This window comes from Pelophylax lessonae (genome assembly GCF_965119305.1).
Source record: "Pelophylax lessonae genome assembly, chromosome: 3".
Lineage (NCBI taxonomy): Eukaryota > Metazoa > Chordata > Amphibia > Anura > Ranidae > Pelophylax > Pelophylax lessonae.
Window position 1 is genome coordinate 215,652,849 of NC_138770.1, and position 19,036 is coordinate 215,671,884.

The following is a 19,036-nucleotide window of genomic DNA, read 5'->3' on the forward strand; positions in this document are numbered from 1 at the left end:
GGAAAGTGAGTTTCTTGTAGGAGAACAATATCTACCTTTAGAGATTGAAATAACTGAAGGATTTCCCTACGTTTCACATGTGAATTTAATTCCCTGTGTGTTGCAAGACACAATACGCAGAGGGGATGAGGAGACATTTTTTTCCAGGCACGGAGCAGAGAGGGAGGTCCCATGTCCTCAGTGCTGTCACTTACCCTGACGACTAATGAGGTCTGAGGGGGAGAGTTTTGCCATTGAAGCCGTGAGCCCCAGCAGGACATGCAAGGAGCAGTGGTACTCCGTCGATGAGCTGAAAAGTAAGAGAAGAGAGACCTAGAAAAAGGAGAAAAGGAGATTAGAAAAAGTAACTGGAAGAACATATGGCGGTAGGAGATTTCCGATCCCTCGCTACCCACAAAGTAATCCAATTTTCCATCCTCAGATTCTGAGGACGAAGTCCTATCAAGTAGACACAGAAACAACATAAACCACCTGATAAGAGGAGGCACAGGGTAACCGCCTCTAGACTCAAAACACCGTTGATCAAATTTTGACAACAAATAAAGTTTTAACCATGACAACATGCTTAAAGCGGAAGTATCGCCGTCTTTTACCTTTTACCTACAGGTAAGCCTATAAAAAGGCTTACCTGTAGGTACAATTAATATCTCCTAAACCTGCAAAGTTTAGGAGATATTTGGCCTGCATGCAGCCGCTGAAAGCAGCGGTGCATGCGCTCTGAAGATCCAGCGGACCTTCAAAGCTCTTTGCCGGCCCCTTGCCGGAAAGTGAACTCCCGCACGCATGTGCGGGAGTGACGTCATCGCGGCTCCGACCACTCACAGCGACGGAGCCGTCGAACCTGGAAGAGACGCGGAGGGAACATGACAGCTCCCTCAGCGGTGTCCTGGCGACCGTGTCGAGGACTTTGTTTAAAGGTAAGTTTTTCATAATGAGCTAGTATGCGATCCGAGTGCCGCAAGGAGTGACAGGCACCTCAGTGACTAATGTCTCAACCGACCCGGGCTACGTCTAAAGTGTTCAAGACATCTGTGAGAAGTCTGCTGACAGGACTCTTGAAGATAAAGTTAAAACAGAAAACAATAAAAAAAAAACAAGGAAAGAAAAATCCCGTTCAAGAGATATTCTTGGTGTGAAAAGATCCTATCCAGGAAAGTTCACTCGATTCAAGCAAGTCCAGTGTATAGAGAATATGAACTTCGCAGGTATGTAGATCAGGGGGGTCTGCCGTTCTTTAAACATTTGTTCTGTGTCTTGTTCCAAACAGGAGTGACGGGGCTAGATGAAGGAGGACGTTTGTTGGTCCTAGAATGAGAGGACAAAAAGATAGCAGGGGGGATCCTGTGAAATTAGTTTTAGGCCCAGGAGAATTTTTTCGCCATCTTGGATGTTATAAAAAGAATAGGTCTTGCCTTTGTATGAAAATTTAAGAGCAAATGGAAAGGCCCACCAATTTTTGACGCTTCTTTGAGAGAGGACAGTGAGGAGAGGTTTGAGGAATCTCCTTCTTTGGATAATGGCAGGGGAAATGTCCGCGAAGATCTGTATCAGGTGGTTTTGGCATAGAAGCTGAGGTTGCGAGCGGGATATTTTCATAAGCTCTTCCTTAATAGCGTAGAAGTGCAGCTTAACAACCACATCCTTAGGGGTCCCATCACTGCGAGGGGAGCTCAAGGTTCTGTGGGCATGGTCCAGTTCCAATTTATGCTGAGGTATGTCTTGTAGGAGATCTTTAATGAGTCCCTGAACTGCCGTAGGGATGTCTGTAATGGAGTCTGGAAGGCCTCTTATGCGAAAGTTATATCTCCTGGATCTATTTTCTAGATCGTCATTTCTGGAAAGAGCAGTCTCAAGTTGGTCCTGTAAAACTTGAATAAGATCTGTGTTCTGGTTAGCTCTGGCTGCTGTGGTATCAAGCTTATGCTTGTTCACTTCCATCCTAGAATCCAGATTCTGGAAATCTGCCTTAATATCTCCAGTTATTTTAGCAGCAGTTTTGGCTAAACCCTTGTCTAGCAGCAGTGAGAACTTGTGAAATAGGTCTGTTGTGTTCAGTGATGTGTCTGTGCTGTGGGGGGATGGAGAAGCAGGGTGAGCCTCCTAAGCTCCCATAGGAGAGAGTATATAGTCCTCCAATGTGCGTTCTAGCAGGGATTCTGTTGATGCGGGGGAGGGAGCAATATCCTGTAGGGAACTTGCATTCCTGCCCGATGCCAGCGGTGTAGATGAGGGTGAGGTAAGGGGTCCCGAGTCTGGGTTGCCTTCCTCTATAGGAGCACATGTTGGAGACGCGGCCGCCATCTTTGAAACGGCCTGGTCAGCGGCTGAATAAAAGCTAGCCCGCATGTTCCTCCTTGCTGTTCCCCCAGACCTATGCTGATGCCTGATGTTTTCCCCCACTCTAGGAGCCCGGAGCGCTGGCATTGTCGGATGCAATCACCCGTTAGCTGTGCCGGGGAGCTGGGGCAGTGTGGAGAACCTGACTTAAGCGGCCATCTTTGGGAGTCCCGCGCATGTGCCTGTGGAGGGCTTCATTCTAAGTATGCGATGCATACTAGCACATTATACAATTGCCTTACATTTTTCTTTTTTACTGTAGCAGTTTACAACCGTTTTAACGTTGACTGTGCTAGATCTAGGCTAACTGGAAAGGGGCACCTTTTATATGAGTAATAGATAGATTTCTGTCTATTAGAAGGGCAGCCCTTTGATATATTCTTCTGTCTAAAGCTGGGGCCCATAAGCAGCATTGGTGCAGATAATAATAGTGTTGGTGAACTAGCATGCAGTGTAGGTGCTATGTAATAAATATCCTGGTTCCAGTAACTTAAGCCTCATATACACGATCAGATTATCGGACGATCTTTCGTCAGATTTTTGTTGCATGCTAGTCTCATGTCGAAAGTGAAGAGGTTACTTTCATAGGAAAATTCTCGTACGACAGAATTCAACTTCTGAAGTGATGTCATGTGTTCAATTGTTTTGTATGTGTTCTTTCATTTCTGAGCATGCCTAGTCTTGCTCTTACGTTTTTTTTCGGACGAAAACTGTGCTAATTCAACGAAAATCGGACGTTGTGTTGACGTACGATAAAAATTTTATAGCCTGCACATCCAGTTTTTGTCATCTGAAAATTCGTAATCGGCTGTTGAAAGCACTATACTAACAATCCAAAAATCGGCAGATCGTTCGTCGGACGAAATTTTACTTCCGATTTTCGTGTCGTGGGTACAGCCTTTAGACTCCCTGCTATCAATGTGAAAATAGTGGGCAGTGAGACCTCCTAGCAATTCTTGTGGTGTGACTGTGAATTCCTGCTGTAGGAAAGGAGCCCCTTGTCAGAGCAGATTGCTCAGGTGATCAGAAGTAAAAGAGGGGAGAATGAAAGAATGCTCCAGTCTCCCTTCGGCAAAGGTGAGATTGGTTGGATGATCCACACAGCGCTGCTTCTTTGTCACAGAGGACAACATTTCCACTGCAGTCCAGTAAAAGTTATTCCACCACTCCCCTCCTTCTCAGCGTCCTATGAAAACTTTAGTGTAAGAATCCATGAGTACCATTCTATGGTTGATGGACTTCTATTCCCATGGTCCCCAGTATTCTGTATAGATGTCCATAGGCTTTCCTGGCTATAACAGTAGAAAGTGAAAGCAAACTGTCTATAATGAGGACAATGTTTTCTTTTCCATATTTCTGTAGTCCAGCACCTGGCTATACAAAATCAGTCTCTTCAGCTAAAGAAACTAACAATCTAATGACCATTAAATAATTGTTAAAAAAGAAAAACAGAGAACACAAAGTAAATCTAAGGAAACCCAGGTTATGCGTACATATGCAGGGCGAAGTCAGTTGACCCAGTCTTTACTTTTGAGCCATTTACATTCACCACCTGCTGAAATGCATTTCACAAGACAATTCTTGCTTTTTCTTACTATCAATTCACTTTTTAAAGGACAAGTTCCCCTTTAGTAACGTAGGCAGGTGAAGTCTACTTTCTCCACTGCAGGTTGTGGTTATCTGCAGCGGCACTGCAGTTGGAGAGGAAGTCAGGAGGAACACAGTTCCTCTATGATTTCCCAGGTCACTGGGGAAGCATCCAATTGGATGCTGCCACCTCATGTGACACTGGCAGCCATCTTGAGTCATGCAGACCTTATTGGCCCTGGTTCCCAGGTTTGGTGTGCATTTGCGAGTTAGGGACAGGTACCCCCCCTTGGTAGCGACAGTACTAGCAGCAGGGAAAGAGGCTCCTAAATAGGGTTTGCAATTTCTCTGGACACCTGCCTGTTGAACACAAGACGGTCAGGCTGCATTTTTTCCTTCTCTGCAGATGCTGACAGCTCTGCTACTTTCTGCTTTCTACACACTGTTGAACTGTGAGTGTTCCAGGTTGGGAACCTGTCTAGTAAACCTTCCAGAGACACCGCAACTTTGCTGGGACAATAATCAATCGTGAATCTTGAAGTACACTATAATGAACTGCTTTACAGCCCTGCGCTATTTTTGGATAGTAACTTCCTAACAAACAGTGCTAATGAAAACTTGGACAGTTGTTCATTACTGTTCAGTAATACTGATTGAGCAATTTTGAATAACTGTGAGCTGTAGATTATCTTGGTTGTTTCTTTCTCTGCCACAATAAAGGGGATTTACTCCCCAATGAGCTGGATGTCTAACTATTTACAGTATATGGAGCTGCAATTTACTCCTAGGAATCCAGTACTTGCTTAGCGATGGCACGACTGAGTGATTATGCCAATTTGCTGGCTTGAAAGTGCCTGTATTGCCAAGAACAATCTTAGCAAGTAGTCTCTGGTTCTGTAAAGGAGAGCATGGATGGACGTGTGGGGCCCGTGTATGTGCCAGCAGAGTGACTGGTATTTTTAATGTGTGGTATCACTGGGTGTCCTAAGGTTTTTTGCCAACTTTTATCAAGGCAGCTGGAATTTACTGTATGTGTCAGTCTACATTTAATAAAAGCTATTTTTGCATTTATATCGGTGTTGAGTTTCAATTGCAGCTTTTCTGTTGGATTTCCTGCTTGCGGCAGGACTCTGACTCCTTTTTTGCTATTATGACTGTAATAGTTGCTGGAACTCCCGGTCGAAATGACCGTACGATAATCTAATATATTTATTAGGAAGTAGCATCTTCAACTTTTATGGCTTGTTGATGGCTTTAGGACCTTATGAACTATTTTACTTCTTTGAGTCCTAAATATATATTATAAACAAAACTGTTGTGTGACGTTTACTATTTAACGTGGTTGTAAACCTTTATTTTTTTTTTAAATAACAGGCATGTCATACTTACCTGCTCTGTGCAATAGTTTTGTACAAAGCAGCCGAGATCCTTCTCTTATTGGGTACCCCGCTGGAGCACCTGACTCCTCATCCCTGTCGAGTGCCCATCATAGCAAGCCTCTTGCTATAAGGGCACTCATGCGGGCTAGCTCCTGAGCCACGCTCTGTGTGCCTATTGTCCAATGACTCCCTCCCTCCTCTCTGAGCCTATGAGGAGAGAGCAGGGAAAGCTGATGGTCTCGTGCACAGCGCTGTATTGAGATCAAGCTCAAGTAAGTATAGGGGAGGAAGGGGGGCATGCTGCACTCAGAAGGTTTTTTACATTAATGCAGAGAATGCATTAAGGTAACAACCTTTAGCCTTTAGAACCACTTTAATGTGTGTGTATACAATTATACCATGACAGTAAATTTAAATGCAAATATGTTATTTATTTAGGTAGTTTGTTAATATAGTGTACTGGTTTATTTTACAACAGGGGTTCTGGAAAGAAAAAAGAAGAAAAGGGAGGAGGACTATGTCTTAATGTTTACAGTGATGGATGAAAACTTGAGCTGGTATATTGATCAAAACATCAATAATTACTGCACTGACCCTGCTTCAGTGGACACACAAGATGTGGACTTTCAGGAAAGCAATTTAAAGCACTGTAAGAGTCTCATCCTTCCTTAAGCCTTAATAAAGACAGGTGGTACACAGTGATCTCTGCATCCTCCTTTCATCACCACCCTCTTTGCTTACCACCCACTGCCCCTGCAGCCCTGTGCCTCCCTTTCTTTACCACCCAATATACCTGTGCCCTCCATCCATCAACACCCACCATCCCTGCACTCCCCTTCCTTTACCATCCACCGTGCCTACAACCCCCTTCCCTCACTATCCACTGTGCCTACAGCCCCCCTTCCCTCACTATCCACTTTGTTTGCAGCCCCATCACTCACCTCCACTGCCCCAGCACCCCTACCCCTTTCTGATGACCTACTTAGCCTGCACTCCTCTCCCCTCACCACCCACTATGCCTGTACCTATCCCATCCACCTCTAACCATCCCCTGTGTCTGCAGCCCCCCTTCTTTCACCATTCACAGCACCCCACAACCCCCCCTTCTCTCATCACCTACCTCATCTGCAGCCTCCTTCTCTTAATCACTCTCCTTGCCTGTACCCCACTTTTCTCACCCCATATTGTACCTGCAGTTCCCCTTCTCTCACCCACCACTTTACTTGCAGTGTCATTCTCTCATCACCCTCCTTACCTTCAATCCCCTTCACTTACTACTCTCTGCAGCCACCTTAACTAACCATCTACAATCTACAGCACCTGCAGTCCTCTTTCCCTCAATACCCACTGCCCTGGCACCCCCTTCCCCCACCATCCACTGTTCCTGCCCCCCCCCCCTACTTCTCTCACAGACACCTCACCTGCAGCCCACCTTCTCTCATCAGCCACCACTATAGCATGCACCCATCTCTCATCACCCTTAATGCCTGCACACCCTTTCCTTACCACCCACTGCCCCTGCAGCTCCCTTCCTTCACCACCTATCACACCTGCAGCCACTCTTCTCTTATCATCCACTGCCTCTGCAGCCCCCTTTCCTTATCACCCACAATGCCTGCACCCCCATTTCCCCAACCGCAGCCCCCTTTTTTTCCCACTTACCTCCCCTGCGCCCTGTCCCCTTCTTGCCTATATCCAACTACTCTCACCATCCACTGTCTACAGCCTCCCTTCTCTCACTAACCACCAGGCTTGCAGCCACCTGTTTCCTGCCTTTGCTCATCGCTCTCCATGCGTGCACCCCCTACCCTCTTCACCCACTGCACCTGCATCCCCCCATTACCATTTACAGAGTTTGCAGCCCCCTTCCTTCATCACCCACCATGTTTTTGCCCACCTTTCCCTCCCTTTCCTCTTCACACAGCCTTACCCACAGGCCCCACTTCCATTCCACACCTGCATAAAGTTCCCACCCCCAACACTGTCCCTACACGCTCTCACCCCTCTCTTCTTCTCACTAACATAATTAGGCAACTCTCTTCACCACTGTGCCTGCACCCTGGTACACAAGCCTGTGCACACTTCCCCCCACTCTTAATGTATACCTCCATGACACCCCTGCTTTCACCCCTCTCTTTGAGTCACTCTGCCACTTAAGATAATCCTCCTATGCCTGCTGTCATCACTGCACCACTGATATTTTACCACCCCAACCCTGGGCACAAGTTTGCTAGTATTACATAAAAAAAATAGTTGACATTTCCTATACAATGCTGTATATGCTCAGGCTTGGCGTGAAATCAAATCCATATACTCAGACATGGGAGAGAGTTTGCTATACACAAGCTAGCATTGTCATGAGTGGAATTCGTATGCCTGCAATTCATGACCTAAAGATGAAAATTCAAATGACCTAGCTGTAAAGCTAATCCTTTGGCTTTAGTGCTTTTGAGTTACTGATCTGGAACACGTATGCAAATCAAGACTTTACTTGCTGCATATTTGTTTTGGATCAATCACTTAGAAAGTAGTAAAGGAACCGGATCAACATTACAGCCAAAGAACGAGCAATTTGAAAAGGAAACTGGTAATGGAAGTTTTCATATTTTGCCAATGACAGGATTTAGTTTATGGTATATTTCAGGAGCAAAATATAAAAGAACATATTCAGTATATACTGTATGTTAAAAGCTTTCTCTTCTCCTGAACTACAGAACACCTCCCCTTATGTTATGGAGATTAACGGGGTGTTCTTTAGTTTATCAGGAGAAACTGGGTAGAACTGACAACACTATTTGGGATTTTAGTGCAGCATAGGCACTGTGTTGTCACCTCAAACAGAAAGTTAGTAGCACACCGTATATCTGGCAGATCAACAAGCATATTTCTGTACTTACAGTATTTACAGAGCACAGGGAAAAAAACATGTACTGTATTGCAGAGAACATGTTGTTTTGTGATTTTGAACATGTTTTTTTTATAAAACATGTTATTTTATGATTCTGCTCTGAAAATTCTACTCTATGCCATTTTGTTTGCAAACTATTAAAAAGTTCAAAAACTACCGCTTGGTAGCAAGTGTGTTTCTAAATGTTTTAAGTATTTCTTTTTACTATGTAAATAAATTCTATATTTTGGTCTGTGTAAATGAGGTGATCCTAGCTGAGGGTTGTCGCTTTGAGCACCAATAAATGTATACCTGTATGCTTAAAGTGATTGTAAAGTCTAGTTTAAAAGAAAATAAATATCAATCATCTTATACTTACCTGCTCTGTGAAGTTGGTTTTGCACAGAGTCACCCAGATCCTCCTCTTCTTGGATCCCTCTTCTGTGCTCTTTGCCCCTTCCTTCTGTTGGGTGCCTCCACAGTAAGCAGCTTTCTTTGGGGGCACCCGAGCCGAGTCACAGCTCTCTGTGTCCATTCTGAAATGGACCTGCGACCAGGCCCCACCCCCTCTCTCTCCTGATTGGCTGACTGACTTTGATTGACAGCAGCGGTAGCCAATCACGCGACGCTGCTGTCTCAGCTAATGAGGAGGGGAGTCCTGGGCAGCTGAGAAACTCCTGCAACATTGCTGGATAAAGATGGGCTCAAGTAAGTATTAGGGGGGCTGAGGGAGGGGGAGGGCACATAGAGTGCATTAAGATAAAAAACTTTCCTTTACAATCTCTTTAAGAAAATCTGAATTTTGCTGCTGTGTGAACATCACCACTCCTCTTTATGCTAGTGTTGACCTCTGTTAGACACTATCCCTGTTTTGGTGCAGCAATCACAGTTATTAGACCAAGATCTGTATTAGGAAGGTTTTTGGAGTTTTGCTTATTAAGGGCCTATGGCTGGGTGAGAAAAAAACTTTAGATTTACTAAATGTTGATCAAGTTGGTAGAACATATAGCACTCTGTATACTTGAAATTAGAAGATAAATCAGTAATTCCTATAAAACTCTGAATTTTTGTATTACAGCCATCAATGGATACATGTTTGGCAATCTCCCTGGCCTATCTGTATGTGATTACATAGATGTAAATTGGTACTTATTTAGTGTGGGAAATGAAGTGGATGTGCACTCTGTTTATTTCTATGGTCACGTACTGACATATCAACATAGGCGTGTGGACACTCTCAGTCTTTTCCCTGCATCAATGGCCCAGGCTTCAATGTTGACAAAAAATCCCGGGAAGTGGCTTGTCACCTCTCAGGTTACTGAACATCTAGAAGGTTAGTCATTTTCTGAAGCTTCATAGCTTTATATGATTTTGAAAGCAGCATATTTGTGCCTATTATTCACTTTTAAAGTTCTTCTTGCATTTCCCCTCCTAAAATTCTGGGTCTAAATATGCTTTTACCTCCTGTGTTCCCAGGAGTTGCATATTTTTACTTGGAAAAATATATTTTTGTGAAATACATTTCAATTTCAACTTGCTTCACAGCTGGCATGCAGGCAATCTATGAAGTAAGGAACTGCTCCAAATCGGGTCCTTGTCCAAAGTGTTCCACTGTTAAACGTTATTATATTGCTGCAATAGAGACCATCTGGGACTATGGTCCAACCTCAATCAACCAGTTCACTGGGCAAAACTTGACTGAACCTGAAAGGTAGGTTTTAGAACTATACTTTCTTAAAAAATAATAAAGTAAGCAAATAAGGAACATTGCCATTGTGTATCTACTTTCTAGCTTGTGGTAATGATGAAAATAGGGCCAATGAGTCATGTCTTACTCAGGGCCGGTGCTAGACTGTTTTACGCCCTAGGCAAGATCAGCTACTTGCGCCCCCCCCCCCCCCCAAAAAATAAAAAGGGAGGGGGTTAAAAACTGCTCTATGTCATCTCCAGTGACCCTGATCTGATGGTTCCTCCATGTAATGCTGTCATACCCAGTGATCCCAATGTTCCTCTATGTCACATCAGGGGTCCCTGATGTTCCTCCATGTCATACCTGGAGACCCCGATGATTTTCCATGTCACACCTGGGGACCCTGATGTTCCTCCATGTCACACCTGGGGACCCTGATGTTCCTCCATGTCACACCTGGGGACCTCAATCCCCCATGGCACACCCAGGGATCCCAATTCCTCATGGCACACCTGGTGACCCTAAACCCCGTTACACTTGTGACCCCTCTCCCCCATGTCACACCTGGTGACTCTGATTCCCCATGGCATACCTGGTGACCGCAATTCTCTTTCACACCAGGGATACTCCATGTCACACCCAGGGACCCTGATTCCCTGTTCTGGGAACACTTACTGGGCAGTATGAAGAGAGTGGCCTGCACTCTGCCCTCCTTCACCATGATCCTGCTTATTTCTTCTCCCAGGATGCTCCTCTCCTGGACCACAGTGCTCACCACAGCTCCAACAGGCTCCTGGTGGAGGGAGAAGCAGCAGTCAGAGAGCTCCGCACCGCCTTCATCACCAACATCTTCAGACCATTCCGTTGCCTCGTCGGTTCTGCTCCAGTAAAGGTGCCACCCTCCAGTGCCGAGCTCCGGCTCAGGTTCAGCTCTCCTCCACTCCCTGCTTAATACCGACCCAGGAAAATGAACGGCTGCCCACCAGCTCAGATTAGAGATTCACTTCCCGCCCAGGGATTAGGCCGCTCATCTCCAGACGAAGAGGATCATTATGCAGTTAGCACTCCAGTGGGCTCCTTTCCTGCCCCTTGGGGCTCCCCCAACAATGGTGGAAAGCCAGGGCCTGGTAGTTCTGCCACTGCCCCAGACACCTGGCATCTTCCTCTGTCCCTTCTTCCTCCCCCACTGCTGCCCCTTTCCTCAGCTCACAAGGATCATTCATGACGGAGCGTGAGTGCTGACTCTTGGCTGCGCCCCTAGATGGCAATGTGCCCTAGGCGGCTGCCTAGTTTGCCTAGTGGAAGCACCGGCCCTGGTCTTACTGGTATCTGACCCAATGACAAGACTAGAGTAAAATTCTGACAGGGGTTCTATTTGTACCTTACTATGTTCAACATTAAAGCTGATATCTGGCTTTAATGAAGTTTAAATACACTGCTCAAAAAAGTTAAAGAAACACTTTTTAATCAGAGTATCAAGTCAATTAAACTCCTGGGATATTGATCTGGTCAGTTAAGTAGAAGAGGGGGTTGTTAATAAGTTTCAGCTGCTTTGGTGTTAATGAAATTAACAACAGGTGCAATAGATGACCTCCAAAACAGGAATGGTTTTACAGGTAGAGGCCACTGACATTTTTTTCCCTACTCATCTTTTCTTTTCTGACTGTTTTTCACTGGTTTTACATTTGGCTAGGGTCATTGTCACTACTGGTAGCATGAGGCGATACCTGGAGCCTACAGAGGTTGCACAGGCAGTCCAAGAAGGTTTGCTGTGTCTCCCAGCACAGTCTCAAGAGCATGAAGGGGATTCCAGGAGACAGGCAGTTACTCTAGGAGAGCTAGACAGGGTCATAGAAGGTCCTTAAACCATCAGCAGGACCGGTATCTGCTCCTTTGTGCAAGGAGGACTAGGATTAGCACGGCAAGTGCCCTACAAAATTACTTCCATTAGGCCACTGGTGTAAATGTCTCTGACCAAACAATCAGAAACAGACTTCATGAGGGTGGTCTGAGGGCCCGACATCCTCTGCTGGGCTCTGTGCTCACTGCCTGCCACTGTGCTTGATTGGCATTTGCGACTGAACACCAGAATTGGCAGGTCCGCCACTGGAGCCCTGTGCTTTTCACAGATGAGAGCAGGTTCTCCCTAAACACATGTGACAGACGTGAAAGGGTCTGGAGAAGCCGTGGAGAACATTATGCTGCCTGTAACATTGTTTAGCATGACTGATTTGGTGGTGGGTCAGCGATTGTCTGGGGAGGGACGCACAGACCTCTACAGGCTAGACAATGACCCCCTGACTGCCATTAGGTATCGGAATGAAATCCTTGGACCCATTATCAGACCCTATGCTGGTGCAGTGGGTCCTGGGTTCCTCCTGGTGCACGCCAATGTCCAGCCTCATGTGGTGATAGCATGTAACTAGTTCATGAAGGATAAAGGAATTGATACCATTGAATGACTCCCACGCTCGCCTGACCTAAATCCAATAGAACACCTCTGGGACATTATGTTTTAGTCCATCCAAAGCTGACTGGTTGCACCTCAGTGTGTTCAGGAGCTCAGTGATGCCCTGTTTCAGATCTGGATGAAAATAAACCAGCACACCATTCGTTGTCTCATTAGGAGCATGCCCTGACATTGTCAGGTGTGCAAACAAGCACGTGGGGGCCATACAAGCTACTAGTACCATTTTGAGCTGCTGCAATGAAATTTCAGCAAAATGGACTAGCCTGCTGTATCATTTTTTCACTTTGATTTTCAGGGTGTCTTTGAATACAGCCTTCTGTAGGTTTATAATTTTCATTTCCATCAAACGATGTGGCATCCTTTTATTCCTAACACATTACCCAGCCCATATCAGTATAGATATCCAGCATGATATTTTTCCCTATTGAGATCTGATGTGTTTTCAAAGTGTTCCTTTAATTTTTTTGAGCAGTGTAGATTGTTTGAACCAAGCTGGTTATACCACTTGCTGACCAGCGGCTGTAGTTTTACTGCGGCAGGTTGGCTCTATTGCGCAAAACGACATACCTGTACGTGACTTTGTGCAATAGCTAGAGGGGGAGCCAGTCAGCAGGTCCTGCGGATGCGATGTCTGCCAGCCACCCGCGATTGCTCCCCATAGAGACAGAACGGCGGTCTGCCTATGTAAACATGACAGAGCACTGTTCTGTCATAGATGAACACAGGAATCCTGAGGTCTCTATGTTCATCTAGTGAGTCCATCCCACACACAGTTAGAAAGCATCCCCTAATGACACACTTAACCTCTAACCCCTGGTGTTAATCCCTTCCCTGCCAGTGTCATTAGTACAGTAACAGTGCATATTTTTAGTACTGATTACTGTAGTAATGTCACTGGTCCCTTCAAAAGTGTCAGTTAGGTGTCCGATCTGTCCACCACAATGGCGCAGTCACGCTAAAAAAATTGCTGATCGCCGCCATTTCAAGTAAAAAAAAAAATAAAGTAAATAAAAATGCCATAAATCTATCCCCTAGTTTGTAGATTCGAGAAATTGTGCGTAAACCAATCAATATATACTTATTGGGATCTTTTTTTTACCAAGAATAAGTGGCAGAATACATATTGGCCTAAAATTATGAAAAAGTTAGATTTAAAAAAAAAAAATTTATTGGTTGTGTTTTATAGCAGAAAGTAAATCATATTGTTTCTCTTTGGTTCATTGACGGACACAGCTCCTGTCATTCTTGACCATTGGGTTAAAAAACTTCTGGCTACACCCATGGGCAGTCTCAGGGGGTATTCTTCCTCTTCCTGCTATAGTCACTCAGTTTTTTTCTGCCTAGTCAGGAGAAAGGACCTAGTTCCTTGTTGGGATCTTTGGTCCTGGCAAATTTTTTTGGATAGAAAATATTTTCCTCCTGGATTTTTCCTGTGAGATCTACTACCAACTCCTGGACTGGGTGACGGGCTGGATAATCTAGATCCAGTGGTCACCCCCAGTCTGGCCATTGAGCATGAGCAGGCCTCAGCTCTGCACTAGGTTGGCCGCGACATAGCCCCACTGGATGGGGGCTGGCCCTGCGAGTTAAACGTCTCGTGAGGTTGCATACAACCTGGCCTCAGCCTGAGTCACAGCATTCTGCCTAGCTGACAGCCCCCCCATTTCGATGGAGAAGGGGATCTGTCTTGAGCAGTGCCTACCTGGTTTCTGGTATGGTGAGTAGGGATGATCGAACTTTTCAAAAGTTCGGTTCGACCAGAACACCTGAACTTCCCGAAAGTTCGGCCCGGATTTCAGAAATCCATTGAAATCAATGGGACCCGAACTTCGGTAATCAAAAAACACAATTTTGAAGCCCTAAAACCCAATAAATGCCCCTAAAAAGTGCCTAGGGTTCTTGGTCATGCCCCAGGGACTATTAATCACACAAAAAACATTTCTTAAAAATTGTCATTTTTGATAGAGAGCCAATTATTGAAAAGATTATTGAAAAAAAGAAAATGAGATTTCTTTGGATTTAGTGTCTGGGGGGTCTAAAAAGTGTACATGTGAAGTTTCAGCTCTGTAGCATGTCCAAAACCAGAAAAAAAGTTTGTTTGTATTAGAATTGCAATAGAACAGGATAGTGGCTCCGCTATTTTCACACCATGCCGGTTTAATAGCAGGCGTTTTTTTGGGCATTTTTTGGGGGTCTTTGGAGGCAGGCATAACATCAGAACTTCTGTGTAGGGGTATATATACACACACACATGTATGTATATATATACACATACACATATATAGGTGTGAAAGTAGCAGAAACCTATGCTTGCGCTAATGAAATAATTAATATCCATATGGCTTCTCTGCTATAACACCTATATATGTGTATAAATACATATAAGTGTGTGTGTGTATATATATATACCCCTATACAGAATTTCAGATGTTTTGCCTGCCTCCAAAGACCCCCAAAAAATGCCCAAAAAAACGCCAAGGTGTGTTGTTGCAGGCGTTTTTTTTGGGCATTTTTTGGGGGTCTTTGGAGGCAGGCATAACATCTGAACTTCTGTATAGGGGTATATATACACACACACTTATATGTATTTATACACATACACATATATAGGTGTTATAGCAGAGAAGCCATATGGGTGTTAATTATTTCATTAGCGCAAGCATAGGTTTCTGCTACTTTCACACCTATATATGTGTATGTGTATATATACATACATGTGTGTGTGTGTATATATACCCCTACACAGAAGTTCAGATGTCATGCCTGACTCCAAACATGTCCTCAAAAAAGCCCTATAAACGCCTGCAACAAAAAGCAGGGTGACAGGGGAGAAGCCACTATCCGGTTCTATAAGTGTTCTCTATAGCGGTCACCTTGACATGGAAGGGTTTTGTCACCCTGCCATAGCAGTCAGAGTCAGTTAACCCTACACTACACTACGGTCCCCTTAGACTTAACACTTTCCCTACAGAAACTAGATTATTAAATCTAACTATAGTGGAAAATAGTACCCTAACTACACTAGATATCCCTTTCCTCACACTAATAATTGCTAAATGACACTTTGAGAGCAGAAGTAACAGAACTGCTTCCACTCTCTTCCACAGCCCTGTATTAAAATGGTAGAGATTTGGCGGGGCTATCTTACATACTGGGGGGCGTATTCACTAATGATTGGCCTCTGGACCCCCTAGTCACTCCAATCACATTCCTAGCATTCTCCTGCCCCCTCAATTGGCTTTTACTGATGGTTCTGGTCCAATCACAGGCTTTTAAAGCCCAGTTCCTGTCCCATTGCATTTTGGCCGGTTCTGGTTGCCGAATTCTGAACTTTTTCAGCAAAAAGTTCGGAATTCGGCCGAACCTCCAACAGTCAATGTTTGGGTCGAACCGATGGTCGACCCGAACCGTTCGATCATCCCTAAGGTGAGTAGCTGTCGCCCTCTACCCCTGGAGGGTTATGGGGTGGACGTGGGCCCCTCCTTGGAATGGTCGGACCCCCCGGGTTCCCCTCCTTCCCGCAGGCCCCCCCCCTTGCCAAGTCCCTCATCTTGTCCCCCCCTCCACATACACTGGGGATGTATATTTTTTGGGTGGTCTGGCCACTTTCCAGGGGTGGGGGAAGGGCCCTAACTGGTGATGGGGGCCAGGAGGGTGTATCGCCAGCGATCGGACTATCGATTGTGCAGGGTGGTTGTACCTGGTGAGGGCACCAGCCAGGACTCCCGGTCCTGCCTGGATATGTCCTGAGGCCTGGTCTCCCAATTCTGGGTCCCTGTATGCTTCGTGGTGCTGCGCGGGGCCACCATTTTGTTGTAGCCTGTGTATTCCTATGCAAGGCAGCCATGTTTGTGTAGTCTGGCAGCCATTTTATTGTGGTTTGCCATTGCAAATAGCGGCAACCATGACAGTGGAGCCCTCTGTGCGGCAATTTCGGCGCTGGGAGCCCCTCCTTATCCCCTGGTGCTGACTCCTGGATTATTTAGCTTCCTGATCGCCATACGTGTAGTGCAGATTTTCCTGGTGGCTGCAGGTGCCTGTTTCAGTGGGTGGTGAGTCTGGTGAGGTTCGCTCCTTCTCTCCTGAGGATCGCTCTGTGCCTTGTGCTTGGCGGCCGGGTGGTGCTGCTAGCGCAGTGGGGTTGTCCCTTAGCAGTGTGTTACACTTTTTTGTGGGGTCTCCCTGGTAACTCATGGAGTTTTTGGAGCATGTTTCCCCACCTGATCCCCTCTCTGAGGCTACGGGCCCTCCGGGTCCCAAACATCCATCCATGCACTGACAGCAGTCCTGGAGTCCCTTGTGTCTGGAGTCCCTCCCCCCGCCTTCCCCTGCCTCATCTGTCTGATCAGATCCTGAATCTGATTCGGCCGCCATGGACGTGGGTCACCCTTCTGGGTCTGTGACCATGCTCTGATAGTGACCTCGCACGAAAAGTTTCTGGTTGATGCACTAATCGTTTCTGTGCGTGAGACCCTGAAGATGGAGGATGCCGCTGAAGCTACGACGGAGGCGCAGGTTCCCTTTGGCACTCACAATCCACCCAGAGTGGCAAATTTTATTTCCTTTCCCCGCCTCTTTTGACAAAATTGTTGCTAAAGAGTGGGGATGACCAAAGCGTCCCCGTGGGGTTCCTAAGCTTTTTACTATGCGTTACCCCTATGGGGAGTCCCTTCTTAAGAAGTGGACTGTGCCACTGGTGGTGGACCCTCCAGTTTCAAGGCAACCATGATTCTGGTTGAAGAATCCCCGGCCTTTAAGGACACGGCTGACCAGAAGGCAGAGGCTGTGGCCCGCACTTGTACACCTTAGCTGGTTCAGCAATGAGACCGGTATTTACCATTGCCCTGGTGTCACAAACTCTGACCGAGTGGGCTAGTTCCTCCCCCCCCCCCCGCCTCCGCCTTTGCTGAGCTGGCGGACCGGCTGGTCCTGGGGCTGCAGTTTATCTGTGATGCCTCTTTCGATGCGGGTCCCCTGATGGCTAGCCTCTCTGTTTTGGCGGTGGTCCTTCGGCATGTTTTTTGGCTCTAATTCTGATCTGCAGACCAGACTTCTAAAAAGGCCTTGGCTGATCTTCCCTTTCAAGGAGATCGCCTGTTTGGAGCTACCCTGGTTGACATCATTAAAGGTCATTAAATGTCTCACAGGCGGTTCTGTTTGCACAGTACCATACGAGGTCCCTATAAAGGGAGATTCTGACCACGTGGGACAAGACTTCACAGTCTCTGGAAATCAGATCCGGCTGAGTGGGGGAAAAAAAGAGTCCATTTATGGTGGCTTCGTTCTCCGGCGCTTCGGCTGAGAAAATTGCTTCTCCCCCTGTATTGGACAGTGGTCACTGAGTGGTTTGGCAAGCATTCTGCTCAGGGGATCTGGACGTTGGAAGAGTCCAGACTACCAATCAATATCTTGGAACTCCGAACAATCAGACTGTGTCTGGATCATTGGACATATCATCTTCGGGGATACCCAGTGCGCATTCAATCGGACAAAGCCATGGCCGTGGCTTATGTCTATCATCAAGGGGGCACAGGAAGTGCCCTGGTAAGCTCTGGAGGTAGCCGGCATTCCAAGATGGGCAGAACGGTTTATTCCAGCTCTCTCTGCGCTGGAAAATTGGGAGACGGATTACCTCAGTCGGCAGGCGTTGGACCAAGGGGAGTGGTCCCTTCATCCGGAGGTGTTTCATCAGCTGTGTCTCTGATGGGGCACCCCCGAGGTATATGTGTTGGCATCTCGGCTCAACAGAAAGGTGCAGAGGTTTGTGGCTCGGTCAAGGGATCCTCTGGCGGATGTCACAGATGCACTGGTGGCCCCATGGAGTCAGTACTATCTAATTTACGCCTTCCCTCCTCTCAAGCTTCTGTGCAGACTTCTACGTAGGATCGGGGCAGAAGGGATTCTGGTCATCTTAGTGGCTTCAGACTGGCCTCGCCGGGCTTGGTACGCTGATCTGGTGTGGCTGGTTACCAACGTTCCCTGGAAGCTTCCTCTCAGGGAGGATCTACTGTCCCAAGGACCGATCTTCCTTCTGGCTTTACAGTCGCTGGCTTTGACGGCTTGGCCAGGTGCTAACGGAGAGAGGTTTATCTGAGTCGGTGATTCCTACACTGTTAAACACTAGGAAATCTACTTTTAGGAAGATCTACTATTGTACGTGGAAGACATACATTGCATGGTGTGAGTCACTTGGGGTTCATCCTTGCTGCTTCTCGGTGGCTCGGATATTAACCTTCCTTCAACGGGGGGGGGGGGGGGGGGGGCGGGGTTTGAACAGAAATTGGCCTTGAGTACCATCAAGGGCCAGGTATCGGCCTTGGCGGTCTTTTTCCAATGACTTTTGCTGCCTTGGGATCCTAATTTGGTGCTTTCAGCTCTACAGAAGCCTCCCTTTAAAAATATTCGGGAGATTCCCCTGTTTACGCTGTCATAGAAGGTGTGATTTTTGCTGGCTATTACCTCTGCGCGGATGCTTCCTTTGGCCACAAGGTTTTGCAAGCTGCTGTTTAAGAGGACCTGATCCTCTTTAAGGGTGTATTAAGAAAAAGGCAAGATAATTGTGCGCTTCCCTTGAAAAACCAACAGTAAAAAATCTATAAAAGCTGCTGCTACCACTCAAATGTGTTCCCACATCTATAAGATGAACAAATAAAAAACTATGTGATAGCGCTGATATAAATAGTGAT

The 19,036-nt window shown here is 46.3% G+C and overlaps 1 protein-coding gene across 1 annotated transcript in view; it reads left to right on the forward strand.

Annotated features, from left to right (window-relative positions):
- Positions 1-19,036, forward strand: part of LOC309551190 (ceruloplasmin-like) — a 192,301-nt gene that overhangs the window by 46,191 nt on the left and 127,074 nt on the right. The window contains exons 4-6 of the mRNA XM_082251689.1: positions 5,782-5,952; positions 9,269-9,523; positions 9,736-9,901. Of these exons, the coding sequence (XP_082107815.1) occupies positions 5,782-5,952; positions 9,269-9,523; positions 9,736-9,901 (592 nt within the window). The remainder of the gene's footprint in view (positions 1-5,781; positions 5,953-9,268; positions 9,524-9,735; positions 9,902-19,036) is intronic.